This window comes from Juglans regia, chromosome 13 (assembly GCF_001411555.2).
Source record: "Juglans regia cultivar Chandler chromosome 13, Walnut 2.0, whole genome shotgun sequence".
Classification (NCBI taxonomy): Eukaryota; Viridiplantae; Streptophyta; class Magnoliopsida; order Fagales; family Juglandaceae; genus Juglans; species Juglans regia.
In genome coordinates, this window is record NC_049913.1 from 5615414 (window position 1) to 5636732 (window position 21319).

Here is a 21319-nt window from a genome sequence, read left to right on the forward strand (position 1 = left end):
AGACCTAAGTCACATCAGCATAACAAGTGGGTTATCATTTTTCACTCTTTTCTCATGAATTGATAAAAACATGTTCAATCTTTTTATGGTAGCTACGGACAATCAGCACGATCTCTTTTTTCATTCGTCAAATAGGATAAGCTTTCTAAGGCTTAGTTGTTTTTTTTTTTCAGATGAGTTGAAATAAAAGTTAAAAATTGAATAAAATATTGTTATAATATATTTTTTTAATATTATTTTTATTTTGAGATTTGAAAAAGTTAAATTATTTATTTTATTTTATGTAAAAATTTGTAAAAATTATAATAATTAGATAAAATAAAATGAGATGAGAAATTTTATAAAAGTGAAAGAAGCCAAGCCGCCACTTCCGCTTAGCAAGTGGTCTATGATATAGAATTTGAAGAACAAATTTTTTTTTTTTTTTTTTTTTTTTATAGATGAATTGAAATAAAAGTTAAAAATTAAATAAAATATTGTTATGATATATCTTTTTAATATTATTTTTATTTTGAGATTTGAAAAAGTTAAATTTTTTATTTTATTTTATGTAAAAATTATAATAATTAGATAAAATAAAATAAGATGAGAAATTTTGTAAAAGTGAAAGAAGCCAAGCCGCCACTTCCGCTTAGCAAGTGGTCTATGATATAGAATTTGAAATTTTGAAGAACAAAAAATATAGAACTTCCGTTGCCGGGACTTGAACCCGGGTCTCTCGGGTGAGAGCTGAGTATCCTAACCAACTAGACTACAACGGATTGCTGGTCCATATGTGGGATAATTAAAAAATAAACAAAATTAATTCAGTGTTCCCACCAAGCAAATTAAATCCACCGTTTGAGGCCCATGAGTTTTTTATAATAGAAATGATTCAGAATCCCGTGTACATTAATAGATATATAAACAGTAAAATCACTGTATATGATTTCTTTTGCGCAGTAGCATGAAGGATGATAACCGACAATATAACGAATTGCACGTGAAATTTTCAGTTTTGATAAGCACGTCATTGGCATTGGCTTCATCAAATTTATCTTTAAAATTTAATAAAAAGTACATATTTTCTATAAATTTAAAATCTCTCTATTTATAATTTCACATTAGATTAGTCATTAGATTCATCAAAATAATAATATAATATTATTTTTTTCATATTTTATAATTACACTAACCATATAGATATTAATAATTTAATTTGATATTTAAATTATTATTTTCCAATTAATTTTTTTCCTCAACCTAATTACTCAACAAACTCATTTTGCAAACTAATTTTCAAACCCAAACTAGTAGTCTGATGCTGCATATCTCCCTAAATCTAACAAACTCAAGGTGCTGCCAACACACAAATCTGATGTCAAGGAAGAAATCAAGGAAATATACGAAAATTTTCCTTAGAAGAAGCAAATTCAAGCATTAGCTAAAAACTCATCCTTGAATAACAAAAGGAGGGCCAGACGGTAGTGCTGATCAAATTTCAAATAGTGGCCTTACAATAGTTTTGCGTGTCTGAGATTTTTACATTTGCGAAGCTCCCAACAGGCACTCCATTTTTTTTTTCAGAAGAAATAATTGATATTCAGATGGAATGTGATTAGAACTATGAATTGCTTACATGTTTAGCATCAATAGCCATGTCAACAGAATCTCCACTACTGACACCCCTGTGTTGATAAGAAGCTTTCCAATAGATCCAAATAAGCTTTCTTCTTCTTCTCAGATTCATCTTCAGTTGGGATTAATGGTGGCCTGACTGACTTTAGATGCTTTTGATATGGACTTAATGGATTGCTCTTCTCTGTTGCATCCTAATCCTGCAAAAACATGAGATAAAAGGTGACTGACTATTTCATATCATCATAAAAGGAGTTAGGAGATTAGATTTATTTATAAGGGAATACAGGAGTATTTTGGACTTAAAAATATGTATTTAATTTTACTCTCATGCTAAAGTTCCTTATGCAAAACAGTGATGTGCATATCATGAAATCATGGATGGTGTGAAACTAGTACTAAAAAAATTACTTTCCTACATCTTACCAAACAGATTTTACTTACAAAGTAACAGATTTTTCTTTAGGTACAAGATGTAAAACTAGACTTGACGGTATTCTTGGATAAAAAATTTCAACTTCCAAACACAGCCAAGATATCCCCAGCAAGTAGAAGACATGATTACTCACATTATGGATAGACACAATTGTACATACCCACTCTATGTTGCCACTAACATTCAGTATCACACAATTGTACGTACCCACTGCTACACAATCCACCAACATTCAGTATCTATCACCCAACATTTCCACCAACAAACCAGTTCATAAACCATCAAATGAAAATTGCAATACATTTCAATAGCAATACACTTCAATAGAGAAAATGCAGGATATAAAGCTAGAAAACTTTTACTTGCAAGCTTTTTTATTGGCATAATAAACTTTAATTTGCTAAACTTTCCTATGGAAGATTAGAGAAAATGCAGGATATAAAGCTAGAAAACTTTTACTTGCAAGCTTGTTTATTGGCATAATAAACAGATTATTATAAAAATACATGGTATTATAGTGACCGTTGTGTGTACACCAACTCATAAGTAGCTAATGCCAATAAAATTAAGTATATGGTTTCTGTTAGGCAGAGAGAAACATGTGAAAATGTATTTTCATCTCTCAAGAACACAATCGAGTCCCCTGCAACCAGCTTCTTGTGGTTCACGAATGTGCTCCACTCAGTCGTCAATAGAGCATAATGGCATAAAAGAGTTTAAGATAGCTAAATAACAAAAAAAAAACTATGTTTATACCCATGTTTAACCGAATATATTTTATACCCATGTTTAACAAAATAGTAATAATAAAAAAAAGCAAATCTATCATAGATATTTCTTCCATTCAAATATTTTCATTATAACAGACCTAAATCAACAAAGTAATAAAAGGAAAAAACCCTAAAAAAACTGTTACAGAAAAAGCAAGCCAAGACCAATACCACTTGTTGCTCTGAGGGTGAGTTTTTTTTTTTTTCCTTTTTCATTTTCTGTACCACACTCCATTCTAGGTTGTTTTCATTTCATTTTCTACACAAATGTTACATAAAAACACAAAACTACATAAAAAAAACTCTGAAAATTTTATCTTTGAATACTAGAATAACGAAACACCATAGAAAGAGATTAAGGAACCAAACAAATCCCAAAGATTTACCTCAAAGATGTCGTTACCTCAAAGCCAAGACCCGGTGAAGAACCAAAATTTACGGTTTGGAGCTTAAATTTCTAAATTTACGGTTTGGAGCTTAAATTTCTACAGAGGAAAAAATAGAGAAAGAGGGTAGCGTTGGTCTCCAGAGGGAAGAGAGAAAGAGAGAGGGAAGAGAGAAAATGGAGAGGAAAATTTGAAAGGGAGAGAAATTTTTTTTTCAAATTCACAGGCGTAAAAATGGGAGAAAGGGACGCGGGAGAGGGAGAAATGAAAGAAAGGAAGAGGAAGAAAGAAACGAAATTGCAGGCGAAAAGGGAAAGAAGTAATTTTGTAATAAAATAATCGGATAGATTATGAACAGTGAGTCTTCAAATATGAAGATGAAAATAAATTTTCTGTAGCTCAAAGTTTCAGTTTTCGTGTTCGCTGAATTCAATGCCAACCTTTTCAACCCCTGATTCATCAAATTTTGGAAATTCTTTCATTTTAGCGAGGCCAATGCGAGTGCTCTAAATGATATGGTGTATATGGTATTTGCTGAAGTATGTTGATCTTAAAAAATTACTATCAGATTATATAATCAACGGGCAAATAGAAGAATACATCGTCGACTCAGTTGACTGATAAGGCTTATACAATTAAGATTACAATACAATATAACGCTTGGTAAGTGATCAACAACAAATGGTCAAAAAATTTCATAAAAGAATGTAAAAAAAGCTAAGGTTCAGCTTCAGCCCTATTGAGTATTTGTGTTTGAAACTCCTATCTTTGTATAATAATGGGTGTCCGTTTATTTTAACTTGTCTTTGATCTCTTCCATACAATCACTGTGCCATAAAAATCAGATGAAGCCAACAAGTTCTCTCCATGGTTCCAAGCAACACCCATAACCGGAAAACGATGACCCTGCAGTCACAATAGCTTGGGGTCAGCTTGAAAGCTGATTGATAACTATAGTTAAACCATTATAACCTAATTGACATATAAAATGGACCTGTAGCTTGTTTACACACGTATGCCTCGGCCGAGTTAAATCATAGAAGTATACATTTGAATCCTCACTTCCAGCAACTGCATGTTGCAACAAAATCATAATATCAGCAAAGAATCTGGGGAAAAAAAGTATTTTTTTTTTCTTGATTCCATATCATCTTCACATTGGTTTGGAGTTTCATATTATGATATCAACATATTTACTTCAGTAAAATCACATTTGACATTTCTGGATCTCCCTATAGTTTCCTATACAAAAATGTAACCAGAAGTTCAAATTAAAACAAGTTTGCAAGTAAAAAGGAAGCAATTTTACATGGATTTTTATTTCTAAATGTGTTTCTGAACTATTTCGCATTTGACTCTAGTATAAGATTAGAAGCTCTTATCAAATATAGCTATTCTCAAAATTCAGTAATACTGTCTATCAATAACCCCAGAGTAGTTGCTATCAGGTAGTGTGCGTTGTGGACAAACCACCAAACAAAAGAGTGGCAAGTGAAATTGTATTTGAGATATCTAAACATGTTTCTTCTTTAGTGTGGTCACACATTTTTAGAGAAAATTGAGTAAGTGTGCATTTTTTAAAGGCCAACTCATACAGCAAAAACAGTAGTGGAGAATATGGTATGTTGATTGTGACATACTAACCTATGTACTCCCCCTTTTCAAGGGAAAGCAGAGGACAGAAGGAAGCTTGAATTTTATGTATTCGAGGAGTTAACTTAAGCGAGCAACGAAGAGTCAAGTAACCTTGTATTTCCAAAGCGACGCTACAATGCCAACATCACTTTCAGTATTTCAGGATAAAGACATAAGGCCCATTTGGTTGATGGAAATGAAATCCGGGAATGAGATACCTATTTCTCCATTTATTCCAACAAATTCATTCTAAAAGCTTCATTTGGGTACACTTAGACTTGGTATTCTGATACCTTTGTTGGGGTGCATTTATTTTTGAGAGAGATAGTATCAAACTTTTATATCCAGGGGCAGCGGAATCAGAATACCATGTCGACCCCTTGATATGATATTAGGAATCCCATTCCCATTCCTTCATTGCCGCACCTGTCAACCAAACATGGCCTTGAAAGTATAAGGCATATTCAGCTGATCAGACCTGAAGAAAGATAAACTTCCATCTTGATTACATGATAGCAGCACAGGGCCACGTGCAAGCAGGGAGAAACTTCTGTACTGCACAGTTGTGACTGCGGATTTGTGCCTGCTGGTAGTTCGGTGGCGATGAGAACGAGATAATGCTCCTGTGTGAGAGTTCATACTAACAGAGTAGATACATCCCTGCACGTATTGTTCCAGTAACAATGTCAAAAGCAGAACATGCGAGTACAGAAGATCATAAAGATATATGATGCATGCAGGAGATCACACCTGTGCGTCCCCACAGAAGATGAGCTGACCAGTGTGATCATGGTCCATGGAGGTAACCTCACTGTCAAAGACTGTTTTATTAATAATTCTTCCGGTGCTGAAATTAATTACCTGGTATACCAGTGTAGAAGTGGCTGCGATTAGACTGGATCTATGAAGCATGACAGGGTATATAGGAGAACATTGACATAAAAACACTTATTAGTTTTACGTCAAGCTTATGTTATATTGTTAAGAATCCGATATATGTAACTCGGTAGTATAAACTCACAAGCAAACCTAATTTCTAAATTAGTCAATATGTGTATTTCTTAACATCCAAGATATTCCGATGTTTTGATGTAATACACTTCTCCTAGCAAAAGGGGGCGAAAAGAAGAGGCAAGATCTCAATCCAGAAGCTATCATACTAGAGCAGGATGTGACTTTTTTCCTTTTTTTCTTAAGAGGCAAAAGAAATGGTATCCAGTAATTACAGTGATTTCTTTGTTTGCATTGCCAACTGAAAGGAAGTTGTTGTTTACCTGCATCAAAAGAAAGAGATAGAGAAAACAGGCCTTTAATGAAAAAGAAAGTACAAGAAGAAATATAAAAAAAGGACACAATGCCTTTTTGTTATAACATGCACCAAAGCTTCTCCACACCAAGATGAGATAACAAAAAGTCTCTAAAGCTGATATAAGAAAAAGAGCAAAAAAAAGAAAAAGAAAAGAAAAGAAAAGAAAGGAATCCAAGTTCATAATAACTTAATGCAAAATTTGAGAGAAATGGAACCAAAATAACTCAAATCTTAGCACAGGTACTTAATCACTTCCTTTAGATAACCCAGGCTTGCTCATGCAACTAAGAACATGCTAAACATTTAGATCTAAGGAGGAGGATTCTGAACATCCAAAAACATTGAAATTAGTGTATACTTACAGGGTGAAAACGAATACATGATTGTGAAGAAACTCCATATATCACTCGAATGCACAGGCCTTTTGATATCTCCCATACTCTCACAGTTTTATCCATTGACGATGATGCAATGTACTGATTATTTGAGGAGAAATCAAAGTCTGAGAAAATATTAGTATTTTAGAAGCAAGCGGTGCCAACAATAAATGCAATGCATGGTTCCAATTCTAGAACAGTGTACGTAAAGCTCCATAAATAATACTACATCAGCAGCAGATTTTATTTGCGCCCAAAAGATACAGCACAATTTATTAGCTTTCTTGATGTTCACAAAAGATTTGAAAATCCCACACTTCATATTACTGTCACCAAGATGTAATTAATATCATGTCATGACTCGCACATAATTACAGACTTGAACCCCCGACACACCCACCATCCCATTCTTATTAGTGATGAAAGTGCCCTTTAGTCCAACAAATTTTAAAACTGCCCACAGACCATAATTTCAACTTCAATTATTTTAAGATTGCCATGGCAAGTTTTGGGGCCTGCAATATAGTACCCTGGTACCCCGAGTGTTACTTGGTGATGAAAGGAAAATGCTCAAGCCTAGCACTCCTATCTTCAGCTCATTTTACCAATATCCTAGAATTATGTCAGATCTCAAGTCTTTGTCTATCACAAACTACATTGTATATTTGACCATCCTGTAGATGAGCATTATCACAGCTGTGCCACTATGAGATTTAAGAAAAGACCACAGAAACAGTACCAGTCAATCCAACCTGTGACATCTTTGGAGTGGCCTTTCAATTCCTTGATGACTGAAGGTGGTCCTGACACAGTGCATACCGTCAAGGTTCCATCTGATGCCCCATATGCAAGTAGATCAGAACTCATGTGCCCAAACTTCAAAACCGTGACTGCACATTAAGCTAATAAGGTATTCTTCAACCCAAGTCAAATTTATGATGACAAGCAGCAATACAACATGTCTCCATTGGTACTTGAAAAAGAAATTACCTGAAGCTTTGCACTGATCAAAGATGCAATGCATTCCCACAAAAGAATATGCAAGTTCAGCCCCTTGTTTACGTGGGCGATAATTGTCACTTGCATTTGAACTAAAACTCGTTCTGCGGCTTAAATCTGGATTGCCACTTTGCAAGTCCTGTAAAGGGAAAAATTCGCATAAAACCTTTTAGAATGACATGAAATAAGACTAGTAAGAACAACATTGTTCAGCCCTTGCATTGTCTCAAGTGCTGCTCAAAGAAGCTCCTTCAACTTAACAAAGACCAGTCTACAAATCAATATAAGTCTCATAGATAATGACAGCGACACACGCTCGAAGTCTCATAAACTACACAGTGACAGTCCGTTTCAACAAGGTAAAAGATGTGCAGAATTCTCTCATGAACCAGAGATGCATGGAATTATTTTCTTAAGTAAAACTGAGCTCCTCTGGTCACTCACTGTGACCTTCTAGTGAAGAAAATATACAAGTTTCAAGGAATGTGTGAGAAACCTACATGTAAAAAAGTATTGCTGCATCTCCTACAGTTCAGTAGAAAAGTAAGATGACCAATCAGGAATTATTAGTTTCAAATATGTGAAGATGCACACTCAGCATGTGGAGGAAGCATTCCATTGTGGCCAGTCCACAATTCTTCAAATACCATGATGTATCACACCAACTTAATTCTACGACACAGTTACTGGTTTTTACCATCAGCATAGTGCAACCAAAGGAAAAGGAAATAATTAATGAGAAAAAATAAGTTTAGATTAAAAAATACAAGAGTCCATAAAGATTCAAGCATACCCTGCTAGAACTCCAGCTGTCCACCTCAAACAAAAGGGAATATGGACTTGGAGGCAGAACCCATCGGCCACTGATGCATCAACCAGTAAATCATCCTGATGTCAGAATTGTATGAATCATAAACTTAAAATAGCACTTATAACCAAAAATTCTCCTAGACATACAAGTCTTGGGTTTATAATAAAATATTATGTTACAAAATAAATATATGTAAAGCTTCCACAAAAGTTGGTCAAAAAGGTAAAATAAAATACAACTAGGTTTTACGGCATAATATAATCCAGTATATATTGATTGATCCAGTCACAATGCTTGAACTGATCAAGAAGAATTTTTAGTAACCTGTTTCCTGGAGTGCCTTGGAGGCTTGGTGACTGCAAACTTTCCCAATTCCTTGGCCTGCTGATGTAATTACGGTAGGCCGCATAACCTTTTCCATTGTATCTCCAATCCTTCATGGAACAAAATACCAATGCCATTATGTGAACTTTCAAAAATTTGAAAAGAAAAGAAAAAGACAACGAACGAATCCAAAAGTTAAATCTACTGCTCAAAAAGAAGCGAAATTTATACTTAAAGGAAAATTTTCGACGTCCTCGTAACCTGGATTTTGCGATCAATAAGAATGCAACTAGACAAACGCATTAGACATGGAGTTATTTACCAGATCCAATCACAAATAATTCCTTTGGGAAAAAATAGACCAAACTACGCCCTACACTTTCACACATATCCAAATTTTAAACATGGCTCCAATTAATAAACCCTAATTACACATATCCAAATACTAACTCACGCATATACATATACGTGCCATATAAGCTCAAAAATGGCAAAGATGAAAGAGCGTACTCGGCGGCGAAAAACCCCGGACTCGGCCTTGCGGTAAAGAAGGAGACGACGAATGCCGATGTATACGGGATCGGAATCGGCGGTTACAGGCTGAAGCAAGCAGCTGAAGAGCTCTGGATCTACATGCTCATTCTTCTTCTTCTTCTCCTCCTCGCTCGTCTGCTCCGCCATTCTATGAAGCTTCCTGCGGATCCTTCATCGGTGAGTGTTCGCTACAAGGATTTTTCTTTCTCTTTCTCTGGAAATCGGAGGGTCATCAGTTTATGTCTTCGTGAGGACCTGAGAGAGAGGGAGAACGCGCGCGGAGTTGAAGTGAAAAATTGCGACGACTTTTGCTAGAAAAAACGGTACGCAATTTAAAGACTGCTCGGATCTGAAGGACAGCGCCAGATCGTAGGCAGCCAATCTCTAATGCCTTTTAACCGCCAACCGGCAACAGTTTAATATGTCTCGGGTCCGTACGAAATACCGATTTATGGGCTCGGAAATGATTTTTATCCCACATTATTAATCTCACTTAGGAAGATGGATTATAATTTTTTTTTTAATGTCTAATGGCATGATGAATGTAACCATAGAAACGATTGTACGTAGCATGGCATCGCAAATTACAATTTGACCGCGCGACGGTCCATTTCCTATCTTGAGTGTGTGAATTTTACATCCAAGGCAAAAAAGACCAGAGGGGACAGATAAATAATTTATCAATTTCAAGAAGGGTACGAAAGTAAATCCGCATATAGTACAAGAGCGTTTTTATTATGGCTTAACTGTGGCCGCTGGATTGGGGATTCCGATGGTTGGGAATCGGGATGTTTGCCCGTTGGTGCTGACTTGGCCAGTTTGGATCTTATCTCAATTCATAATTATAATTTTTTTAAATTTTAACATAAAATAGAATAAATAATTTATTTTTTTTTTAATTTTAAAATAATAATAATATTTTATTTAACTTTCATCTTAACTTAGTTTAACATCCAAACACATCCTAAACAAAATTTTGAATACCAATTCGGTGAGGACGGTTTTAGACATTGTAACAAAATATTTTAGTATCGGTATTGTTTCTAAATAGTCTATATATAGATAAATTAATTAATATGTATAAATTATATTTCAAAATAACATCAATGTAAGTTTTAAAAAGTTAAAACACATATTTGTAAAATTCAATAATATTTTTAAATTCTCAATCTAACAATTAAAAAAAATAATCGCTCATCTTTATTATGAAAATAAGAGTAGGGATTTGGTTTTCAATTCTCAAAAAAATGTGATTAAAAAAATTTAAGAAAATAGTATTCAAATATAAAAATTAGAGTGAAAATTATTAAAATATAAAAATATAAAATTTCGACCGGTACACTGAAAACCAATTAGTATTGACCAAAATATATCAAAATTATTGATATTTTATCCGGTACGAAATACTTATCTCCCTCGTGCCACTAGTCTGCGAGAGTAAATACTAGTCATACCAACGGCACAGTATTTAAAATTTTGGTCTTAAGCAAGATTATTAAAAAAAGTTAATTAACGGTACCTAGTATATAATAATTTATTTTTTTCGTCAATGATATTTACGATGCATAAAAAAAGACCTATTAACTTCTAAGGTTGTTCTGTCGGGAAAATTGTATATGCGTATTATATATGTATATATGGAAAGATCAATCTAAAGTATAATTAGTAGCCAAACTTTGATGAGAACATTTGAGATCTAATCTATGTAAGAATTAATTACAATTCAAAGCGGTAGGATGAGGATCTATGAAAATCCTTTTAATTAATTTCCTAGGCTACGTCCTAATTTATAATTGAAATATATTTATAATTATCTTATGAAAAAATAATCGGAATATAATATTAAGATTTATTGTCAAAATGAAACATCAATTAAACATTTATTTATAAAAATAATTGGGAGGATGAGGATTCGATCTCCAAATTATTCTTCATGCGAGATGGGGCAAATGTCAATGATCTAATGACAAACAAATTAATTAAGGTTGTTACAAGCACACCCATTAATGTACAAAGAAAGGCTTAGCGGTGCGCATTTTGTTTGCATGCAATAAAATTAATTAGGTTCCTATATATATTGAGATATTGCATATATCAACTACGCGCATGCAGCATGCATTGGTTTTGAAATCAAATTAAATCTTACGATGTTCTATCTGAAGAATTACGTGAAGACTCGATCGAGTCCTGGCCGGGGTTCGGCGTTATTGCCAATGCAAGATTGTTGTGCATTTTTCTGGACAATAGACATGGCATTTGGAATATTGTCAGAAATAACGAATGATATTTTTTATTTATCATCTTCGACTCGAAAATTAATGACACTTTGTTTCTACAAAGTACAAATTATCACTCCTTACGTATCTCCAACAACTATAAATTTCGATGCTAAGCCCTTAACTCCCAAGTAAAATTTTAAGTGCGTGTTTATTTCAAGCGTAAATTAGGCAGAAAAGATCTCATACATAAGCGTAGTAAGAATTGTCAAGCTACATAAGCTCGTGCAACATTACGAATATGAGAGATCATTTATCCCAAAGAGCATACAAATTATTATTATATCATGATTGGGCATTTGTGGAATCATCAACTGAATTCCAGTATCTGTTGAAAAACCACATAGAATCTGCTTCCACCGCATATCCATCTTGATTACGGTGCCAACTGTAGTAAGCATGGGTTCGGTTCTTGATATCAAAGGTGGCATGACCAAAACTTGCCTCACGGTAAGCTGAATATGCAGGCTGTGGTTCTGTCATGCTGCACCAGTGAACAGAGACATTTATATTAACAAGCAGTAAACTAATGTATCAGTCAAGATCAACACTCTAGTAGTATTCCATAATTTTTGGTCTTACTTGGTTGCTAAGCCTTCAAGATTCCCTCCATCGCCAATGGTTATGTATACAGGAGCTGATTGATCCTTTACAGGAGTGCAAATACCATTTACAACATTGTATGCAACGTTGGATACACGCTCCTGTGATATATATCAGATCATAAGAAAATGGAAATCTACATATGTACATGTGCAGACACATGTCTCTGTTTGTGGTGAGTCCTTGAGAAAAAATGATGTGCAGATCGAATCATTCATGCATATTTTATTTCTACCCCAAAACAATTTCTAGAATTGCAACCAAATTTGTTGAACTTTGAGAATCAGGGTTTAGCTGTATTTTAAATCTGTCATAGGCAGATTTCAAACTTGTGCAAATTCAAAACAAACTACCATAACTAAACACTCAAAACTCATACTTCAATGACTAAATAATGGAAGGTAAAAGGACAACTTACGGATCGTTCATAAGCATGAACATGACCTGCAAATACCACATCAACTTTGTACTTCACAAACCATCCCTCATACATTACTCTCATGGTTTCCCCCTCCATATAATGATAGTTTTAGCTATTATACCAGGGGGAATGCATAAGAACAATCAACCAAGGTGTCTCAGTCCTGTTAACTTTTGGCAATTCCTGTTCAAGCCATTGGTATTGAGGGGTGTATTTACCTGAAAAAGAAATGTTAGCAATAAGTGATTTTTTTCATTTGCTAGGATAATACAATTGAGGGGGTTGGTTATTCCATCCCATGTTAAAAGCATTGTGCCATTTCGTCATGACCATCATTCATACCGATATCACATGCAAAGACAAATAATGCTCTTACCATATGCTGAGTATGAAGCCAAGACTATGATGTAAGCTGAAGCTCTCTTGATTGAATACCAAAAGGGAGCAGTACTGTTTGAAGCTTTGTAAGGCACATGGTAACGATTAGTGTAAGGCTTAAAAGGTTCGGTTTCCCCCTGCAACACAAATACACATTTACAAATACAATAATGGAAAACTATGTTCAATTTTACCTAAAAGGAGAAGGAAAAAAAAAAGGGAAAAAAACATTAATAAAATTAAAAACCACAAGACAGAAAGCAGTCAAACATTCACAAACATTACTATAGACATTACTTTCTACCATAAAAAGAAATGTTCCATGAGATTCTTACGATTTCCGGTTTAAAATCTAACTCGTGATTCCCTGCAGTCCATATCCATGGTTGATAAGCAACACTTCTCTCAACGAACCTTCCCCATGTATCCCATCTAGCATTGTCGTTATTTGGATACCGGTCTGCGTAAGAAAGATCCCCAACAAACAACACCGTTTTCCCTTTCTGCGGGTTTAACTCATAATGAGTAAGAGTCTTGTTTGAATCAAAACTCTGACCAAGATCCCCTGCAAACCATACCCATTAGTTTGAACAAAGTAAAAAAATATGTTATAAATATCTCAACACAAATATAAGAATGAACACATATGTAGTCCTAATATAAGAACATCTGTATCCCTAAGACCCATGCAAGAGATGTAAGGGTCAATAACCAGCCGAAAATGAGAAAAATAGGCAAATAAAAACAAATGATAATTATCGGTTGAACATACAGAATACATACCTATGAGACCAAATGTATAAGGCACATCAGGGCCAACTTCAGGGGGAGTAATAAACCAGAACTGCCGTGGAGTGTGCCCAATCCCAACCACGTAGTAGTATTTGGTGTTGAACTGCCCAGATAATAATTAAGCAAAATATATAGAAAACAGTGTACACATACATACATACATACGGATTATCACTCTCAAGTTTCATCTTGAATTCCTGTGTATTCTTATATAGAGGCAGAACAGGAACAGGGCAAAAACAGGGGAATTATGTGAGTAATCTAATGAACGAACTGTATGAAAAATTTCAGTTACCTTCAAGTTTCTGATGGTCGTGTGATGAATGAAACCAGAGGTGTAATTGTAGAACTTATAGGTAGTAACTTTGCCTTCAGCCTTGTATTCCTTGCCATTTTCACTCCAATAAATCACGGTATTCGAACCCGGTTCATTCACAGTCACCCATGACACTAGCACTGCCTTCCCCACATGGTCTCCTTGTGTTATGTGGACCTTAATTCAGAACACCCACGTATCGATCAACGAAGTTAATATGAAAACTAAAAATCTCAAAAATTAAACCATTTACACACTAATCCTATGATTCCTATCAACACATTAATCCCGAATACCATCTCAAGATACTAAAAAAATTAACAAGAAAAATCTATAAACACTGGTTCGATTTGTAAGGAAAAAACAGGAAAAAAAAAAGGGGGGGGGGGGGGAGTTAAGTACCTGTTGAGGCGCATTATAGCCGGGAGGGATTCGAAAGACATCGCTATCCAGAGGCATATCCTGAGTCTTCTCAACTTTTCTCACAAAAGTGCTCGTCTTCCCTCCATTACACACCACCACCATATTCAAAACCAAAATAATTGCTACCAAAGAAGAAGAAGAACCCAGCAGACCCATTTTGATCTTCTCCTGCACACAATACCCCCGAACCTTAAGTGCACCCCTTTCAGCTCGGGAGTCGAGTCTTCAGCCTCATTTATAAAACCGTTCAATCAGTATTTGACTTGACAGGAAAATGCTCGGAATATTCAGAGCTCCATACGAATATATTTGCATGTGACTGAGTTTGAATGCGTAAACTCGACGAATGGTGGGGGTGTCCCCGGGGGCAAATGATGAATGTATTAAAGTTGACTTTGGACTCGACGACTCGTGGGAAGTTGTGGGCGTCACCGTAACGTCCAATACTGTTGACCAAGTTGCATTTCTTCAATTTTATTTTTTATTATTTTAAAATAAGAAAGATAATGTGTATTGTTTATTTGAAGAGCTACAGTAGAAATAAATATATGACTACCCTTTTAGTTTTGATAAAAAGTTAAAAACACAAGTTCGTTCTTTATTATGGGCAGCCGAACGTGGGATGCTTTGGTGGAAAAGTTCGAATTTTTTTTCTCGAATTTCGGCCAAGGAGCCTTATAGTCAACCAAACCGGGTGTGAATGCTTGACAACGTTGAAATGACCGAAGAGAAAGGCTTGATGACGTAGAAATTAGTTTACCAAAAAATAGCGAAGATGCTATAGAATTGGAATTTGGAGCGGCCTGCCTGATAGCGGATAAAGGTTGAAGTTTTCCACTACAGAGCGAAGTTTTATCCTGATTCGACCATTTAGAGATCAGTATGTGATTTATGAGAAAATGGTTACTATATTCACTATTAAAAAAAAAAAAAATTTGTAATGAATTATTTAAAATGAGAATAATTATTTACAACGAAAATAAATAATTTTTTGATGATTGGGCATTTGTGTGAGATTAATGTTATATACAGTCGTGGAATACGTAAACGTCATGTAATCGCTTTAAAAAATAGTGGGATCTATTATTAAAAAATTAATTTCTTTTCATGTGGATCTTATATTTATTCATTTTTTTCAAAATGACTATACGATACTTGCACACTCACAACTAAAAATATCATTTCTCTTTATATAATCATCGACTGGATTTCAGCATCTGTTGAAAATATTCATAGAATTTGCCACTGTATATCCACGGTTCCAATTAAATAACTGTAGTAAGCATGGGCTCGGTTCTTGATATCAGAGGTGGCATGGCCAAAACTGGCCTCACGATGGGCTGAAATATGCAGGCTGTGGTTCTGTCATGCTACACCACAGAACAAAGACATTTGTACTAACAAACAGAAAACCAATGTATCAGTCAAGGTCAACAGTACCCTATTATTCCATAATTTTTGGTCTTAAATTCAACATAGTTTAGACAAATGAGAAAAGTTATTTTGTTTCTTCGATTGTACCGCTTAAATGTATCATTTAATAATTTTTTATTTAATAATTAAAAAATTAATTTTAAATGTATTGATATATATTTTTTATTTTATATTTTTTAAAAATATTTAAAAAATATTAATAGTAAAATGAAAAAAAAATTACAAAAACAATTAGCGATAAGTTTGAACGGTGCTACTCAGGCGGCACTCTAGACAATTTTCAAATGTTGGCATGACTATGTTTGCTATCATTATTTCCTGCCTTCTTTGACATGAGCATCCTCAATAGTTTAGTTAAAAACTAAATCTATTGAATATTTAGCCATTAAATAACAAAAAAGGATCACAATAGATTAGTCAAATTCTAAATAATTAAAATTTAGGTACAGTTACATTCAAAATAATTTCCAAATTTGAATATTCCTATTCATATGCCAAATTCTTATTTTATAAATTATTTCTCTCTCCAAAAAATCAACATGTCTAGTTTTTCGAAATTTTGTTGAATGGATGCTCTCTTCAATTGCACGGATTTATGGATTCTTTGCCCAAATTTGATAAAAAAAATATAGTTAGATGGGAATGATAGAAATGAATAAAATATGATAAAATAAAATAAATTAATAATTAAAAAAATTAAATATTTTTTTAATTATTAATTAATCATTGTTATATAATGAATAAATGAATAATTTAATGTGAAAATTTGATGTGAATATCTAAAGTTAAATTTATTTTATATTATTTTATTGTTATATAATGAAAAAATAATTATTTCAATATGAGAATTTATGTGAATGAAATAGTTAAAAATTAAATTTATTTTATATTCATAAGAAGATGTACTTTAATTTTAACTAATTAATTGAGAGTGATCAAGAGGATTTACTTTCTTGGGGATACTGATATCCGAAGTAAATCACGAGCAGGAAGGTCAGACTGTTGGTTGGCTTGTGAATGGGGGCAATCAGGATAGTCCGTCCATTCGTTGAGGGGCGTGGGAAGGAATGCGATTTCTTCAACACCCACGCAACATTCATAGTCTCTAGTCAACGCTTTCTTTCTTTGGGCCATCCTCACTACTTTCCCTCTTTTCACAATTCACACTTCTAGTTCTTGCAAGTAGGGAGTCTCTCTCTTCGTATTGCGTGTAAGCTGTCGTCAATCTTTCCCCATTTTACTTTACACGAAAGAAATATATATACATTTCTCATGCAAATACTAATCACAATATCAGATTGTTTTGGGTGTCAAGGAAGGCCCATCGCCAGTTAACGGCTTCTAGAAGACCTCAGTTCAGGACCCAAACCAATCTGATTCAACTTAGGCCCAGTTCTATCAAGTTGAGGCACTAGGACTCGTTTGTATAGATAATCTCATCTCATTTAATTTTAACTAATAATCTCATTACTATTCACAAACCAACTAACTCATCTAATCTCATCTCACTATCCAAACAGGCCTTATATATATGAGAAATTATTAGTACAAATCTTAATAAACAAGTTTCGCGTAAGTTATTTGTAAAAGAAATGAACCACACTATGAAAAAGTATAAAAAAGAAAAATTAATTTTTGAGTGGAATCCACATTTTTACAAAAGGCCTGTACGGAACTTATATATTTGAGACTTGTACCTAACATTATTCTATTTATATTGGATTGAGTTTCAACTTTATTAATTAAAAGTTCTCATACTCAATAGTCATACATCACATATATATTAAAAATTAAAGTAAAAGCAGGTGTGTGGTGTAGGATTATTCAATATAATTGTTCATTAATTGAAAGGGCATAAGTTGATGAAAAAATGATCTTAAACAAATATACCAAGTTTAGTCATCTTTTTATTTTTGAGCTATCAATTTCCAAACTTAACCGAACTTATTAATGGAAAATATGTATACTATGCAATTTCTGCCTCGAGTATACACATTTCTCCATTATAAAACATAGTCATATAAAAAATTATAAAAAGTATTGTACTTATATAATTTACCTTTCTTGTTCTAACACTTTTCCATTATTGGATTTATAACTTTTTGTAGAGAAGCGTGAAGCTCAATGTTGTTGCATTGAACGATGTATCAATCCCAGCATTTTAAAATTTATACGTTAAAATCTATGGGTCTAATCTAGTGATTACAGGATCAATTTAACACGAATCGTAAACTCACACATGATTATGGATTCAATTATGTATTAAAAGCTTTCATAAATTAAGACAAAAAAAAGAAGCACAAAAACAGGAGAAGGAATAAATGGATGGAAAAACAGAACAGACAAATCCTTCCAAACAACTTGGTTCCTTAAATCCAAACCCAACATGGTTGTGTTAGGATGTTGAAGTGAGTTGAGTTAAGTTGAGATGATAAAATATTGTTATAATATTATTTTTTAATATTATTATTATTTTGAGATTTAAAAAAATTGAATTATTTATTATATTTTATATTGAGATTTAAAAAAATTGTAATGATGAATTGAGATGAGTTGAGAGGATTTTTAAAACCAAACGAAGCCTATGATGTTTCCGCTCCGCAAAATCGTCACAGAAGCGGCCATGTGTTTATTTCCCAGCTACGACTAGGAGGAACCTAACAACACCAACACTCCTTATACGCCACGTGTCATCTTTTTGTGGGCTCCACCTTTTTGCCTCCTGCGTAAGCAAACCACATCCCTCGTCAAACGCCACCTCGTGTGTATCGTCTACGACTTATCTCGCATAATAACTTAGGAGATCTTATCCGTTACCTAATGTGGGTCCCCATTTTCAGCGGTCCAGATGGATTCGGTTTTTTTGGAAGACACAACATGAGACCCCACCTTCCGAGGACCCATTAGATTATAAAAGAGTACCGACCAAACTCCCAATAACCTAATACAGACTCTCTTTCTCTGAACCAATGGATCGTCGTTTCTCTCTCATTTTCTTATTCGTCGTCTTCGCGACGGCGACGTCGTCGCATGTGGTGGAGGATCCTGTTCAAGTCGCGATGACTTCGGATGTGGTGTTGGATAATGTTCTCTCTGAAGAATCCGATGATCCCGAACCCTTAATACGGCAGGTTGTTGATGGCGCCGAGAACCTGAACGACCAGCGGCTGGGCGCAGAGCACCACTTCGAACAGTTCAAGCAGAGGTTCGGTAAGTCGTACAAGTCGAAGCAGGAGCATGACCATAGGTTCAACGTGTTCAAGGCTAACCTGCGCCGAGCTCATCGCCACCAGAGTCTGGACCCGTCGGCCACTCACGGCGTGACTCAGTTCTCCGATTTGACCCCGTACGAGTTTCGAAGGGATTTCTTGGGTCTCAGGAGTCGCCTCAGGCTGCCCTCCGATGCCAACAAGGCCCCCATTTTGCCGACCGATGAGCTTCCCACCGATTTTGACTGGAGAGATCATGGAGCTGTTACCACCGTAAAAAACCAGGTATAATCTTTTGTTAATATTTTTAAAATTCTTTCTAGTTATCAGATTATTCAAGATTAGTTTTGATGAAACGAGTTTTATATTTTAATTATATATGTATTCTTTAAAATGCTATCTTTTAAATTTCTAAGTTAGCAATAATCAGATACCTGATTTTATATTCTTTGAAGTTTATACGTGGGAAGTTGGTATTCTTAGCGTTGAATTTGGTTGTAAATGAATTGATGGTAATTTTATTGATTTGTTAATTTGGATGGTTGTGAGGGAACAGGGTTCGTGCGGATCATGCTGGAGTTTCAGCTCGACTGGGGCCTTGGAAGGTGCTAACTTCCTTGCCACAGGGAAGCTTGTTAGTCTCAGCGAGCAACAGCTTGTGGATTGCGATCATGAGGTTTGGCTCTCTCTCTCTCTCTCTCTCTCTCTCTCCATTAGAAAAAAAAATTAGCATGAGAAGTGGGTCATTGGCATAATCTAGTGTTATGTCAACTGGATTTATTGGATTATTGACGCTGAACTGATGTGTTCAGGAGTGATGCTGAAGTACAATGATGTGTTCACGAGTGACTGAGTGGAAAATGTTCGTGTTCTGTTAATGGTGATAATTTAGAAAACTTGATCGCATTCAAAATTAGTTAGTTTGGAAAATTTCACGATTCATGTTGCTGAATGCATGCATGAATGGCGAAATGTTTTTTCTGAATTTGGCATGCTATTGTTGATGTCGCTATTTTGTCAGGTAAACGTGATACTACATTCTCGTAACAAGTGTTGCTTGTAAATATGTAAGGCCACTTAAAAAAGAACTTGATATTTTATCATCCTACACAATCCCTCTTGGATGTTTATCCTTGCGTATGCATATTTTCGATTGAATTTGGCACAGAAATTTCATCAACATTCCACTCCCCCGTGTATCTTATTTTCAAACTTACGCTTTGAATATTATGCACCGACTCTTCTGCAACTATGGATAAAACTATTTTATACTCATTTTCTAATTTAAGCTGTGTGATTCTGCAGTGTGATCCAGAGGAACCACGTTCATGCGATTCTGGGTGCAATGGTGGGTTGATGAATAGTGCCTTTGAGTACACACTTAAAGCTGGTGGACTTATGCGAGAGAGGACTATCCTTACAAAGGTACGGATCGTGGGACCTGCAAATTTGACAAGAGCAAGATTGCAGCATCAGTGTCCAACTTCAGTGTCGTTTCCCTCGATGAAGATCAAATCGCTGCTAATCTTGTGAAAAATGGCCCTCTTGCAGGTGATTGACTTCTGTCATCATATTTTTTTGGTGTTTAGATGGGCATCGAACATTTTATTACCAGAATTCATACAAGTTATATCATATGAGAATGGGCTCTAATTATTGAATTCCTGGTTTGCTTGAATGCAGTGGCTATCAATGCGGTGTTCATGCAGACATATGTAGGGGGAGTTTCGTGTCCGTACATATGCTCAAAGAGGCAGGATCATGGTGTATTACTGGTGGGGTATGGGGCAGCTGGGTATGCTCCTATCCGAATGAAAGAGAAGCCATACTGGATCATCAAGAACTCATGGGGTGAAAACTGGGGAGAGAATGGGTTCTATAAAATCTGCAGGGGTCGCAATATCTGCGGAGTGGACTCCATGGTCTCGACAGTTGCTGCACTGCACACTTCTTCACAGTAGGGCGTGAATTCTAGTAATGTTCATCGCCCTATATGTCTGTATATAAAAGGGATATGGCACTCATATGTTAACTTGATGTCCTCGACAATTTACTCGAAATTCTCCAAAAAAAAAACTTCAGTTACATCATACTGAAGTATGTCATCGGGTGTATTAAGTCAATTATTATATGTTTTAGTGCAAGTTCTTCAGACTCTCTATCATGAAGTTCGCAGTCCTATATTCAGAAGCGCCTACAGCTCCATACTGTCTAGGCCTTCCTATCTGATTCCCCAGGAGTTTATCATCACACCTTGTAGGGAGTCCAC

At 34.9% G+C, this 21319-nt stretch overlaps 1 protein-coding gene, 1 non-coding gene and 2 pseudogenes across 3 annotated transcripts; 1 reads left to right on the forward strand and 3 right to left on the reverse strand.

Annotated features, from left to right (window-relative positions):
- Positions 1–688: 688 nt before the first annotated feature.
- Positions 689–761, reverse strand: TRNAE-CUC. The gene has a single exon. It is a non-coding gene; the product is annotated as a tRNA-Glu (tRNA).
- A 3008-nt stretch (positions 762–3769) lies between these two features.
- On the reverse strand, positions 3770–9571 carry LOC108986982 (WD repeat-containing protein 13-like). 2 transcript variants are annotated; one of them, XM_035684421.1, is made up of 12 exons: positions 9175–9571; positions 8665–8774; positions 8323–8392; positions 7521–7668; positions 7283–7363; positions 6516–6655; positions 6071–6118; positions 5595–5705; positions 5323–5504; positions 4854–4975; positions 4204–4280; positions 3770–4115 (listed from the first exon to the last, which is right to left on the reverse strand). In XM_035684421.1, the coding sequence occupies exons 1-12, from the start codon at positions 9343–9345 to the stop codon at positions 4005–4007; spliced, it is 1371 nt and encodes a 456-aa protein (XP_035540314.1). In that variant the 5' UTR covers positions 9346–9571; the 3' UTR covers positions 3770–4004. The 2 variants fall into 2 exon arrangements, with proteins under 2 accessions (XP_035540314.1, XP_018815346.2); XM_018959801.2 differs by having other exon boundaries at positions 7283–7420; positions 9175–9569.
- A 2028-nt stretch (positions 9572–11599) lies between these two features.
- On the reverse strand, positions 11600–14715 carry LOC108987007 (annotated as a pseudogene).
- A 4075-nt stretch (positions 14716–18790) lies between these two features.
- Positions 18791–21218, forward strand: LOC109017189 (annotated as a pseudogene).
- The last annotated feature ends 101 nt before the right edge of the window (positions 21219–21319 follow it).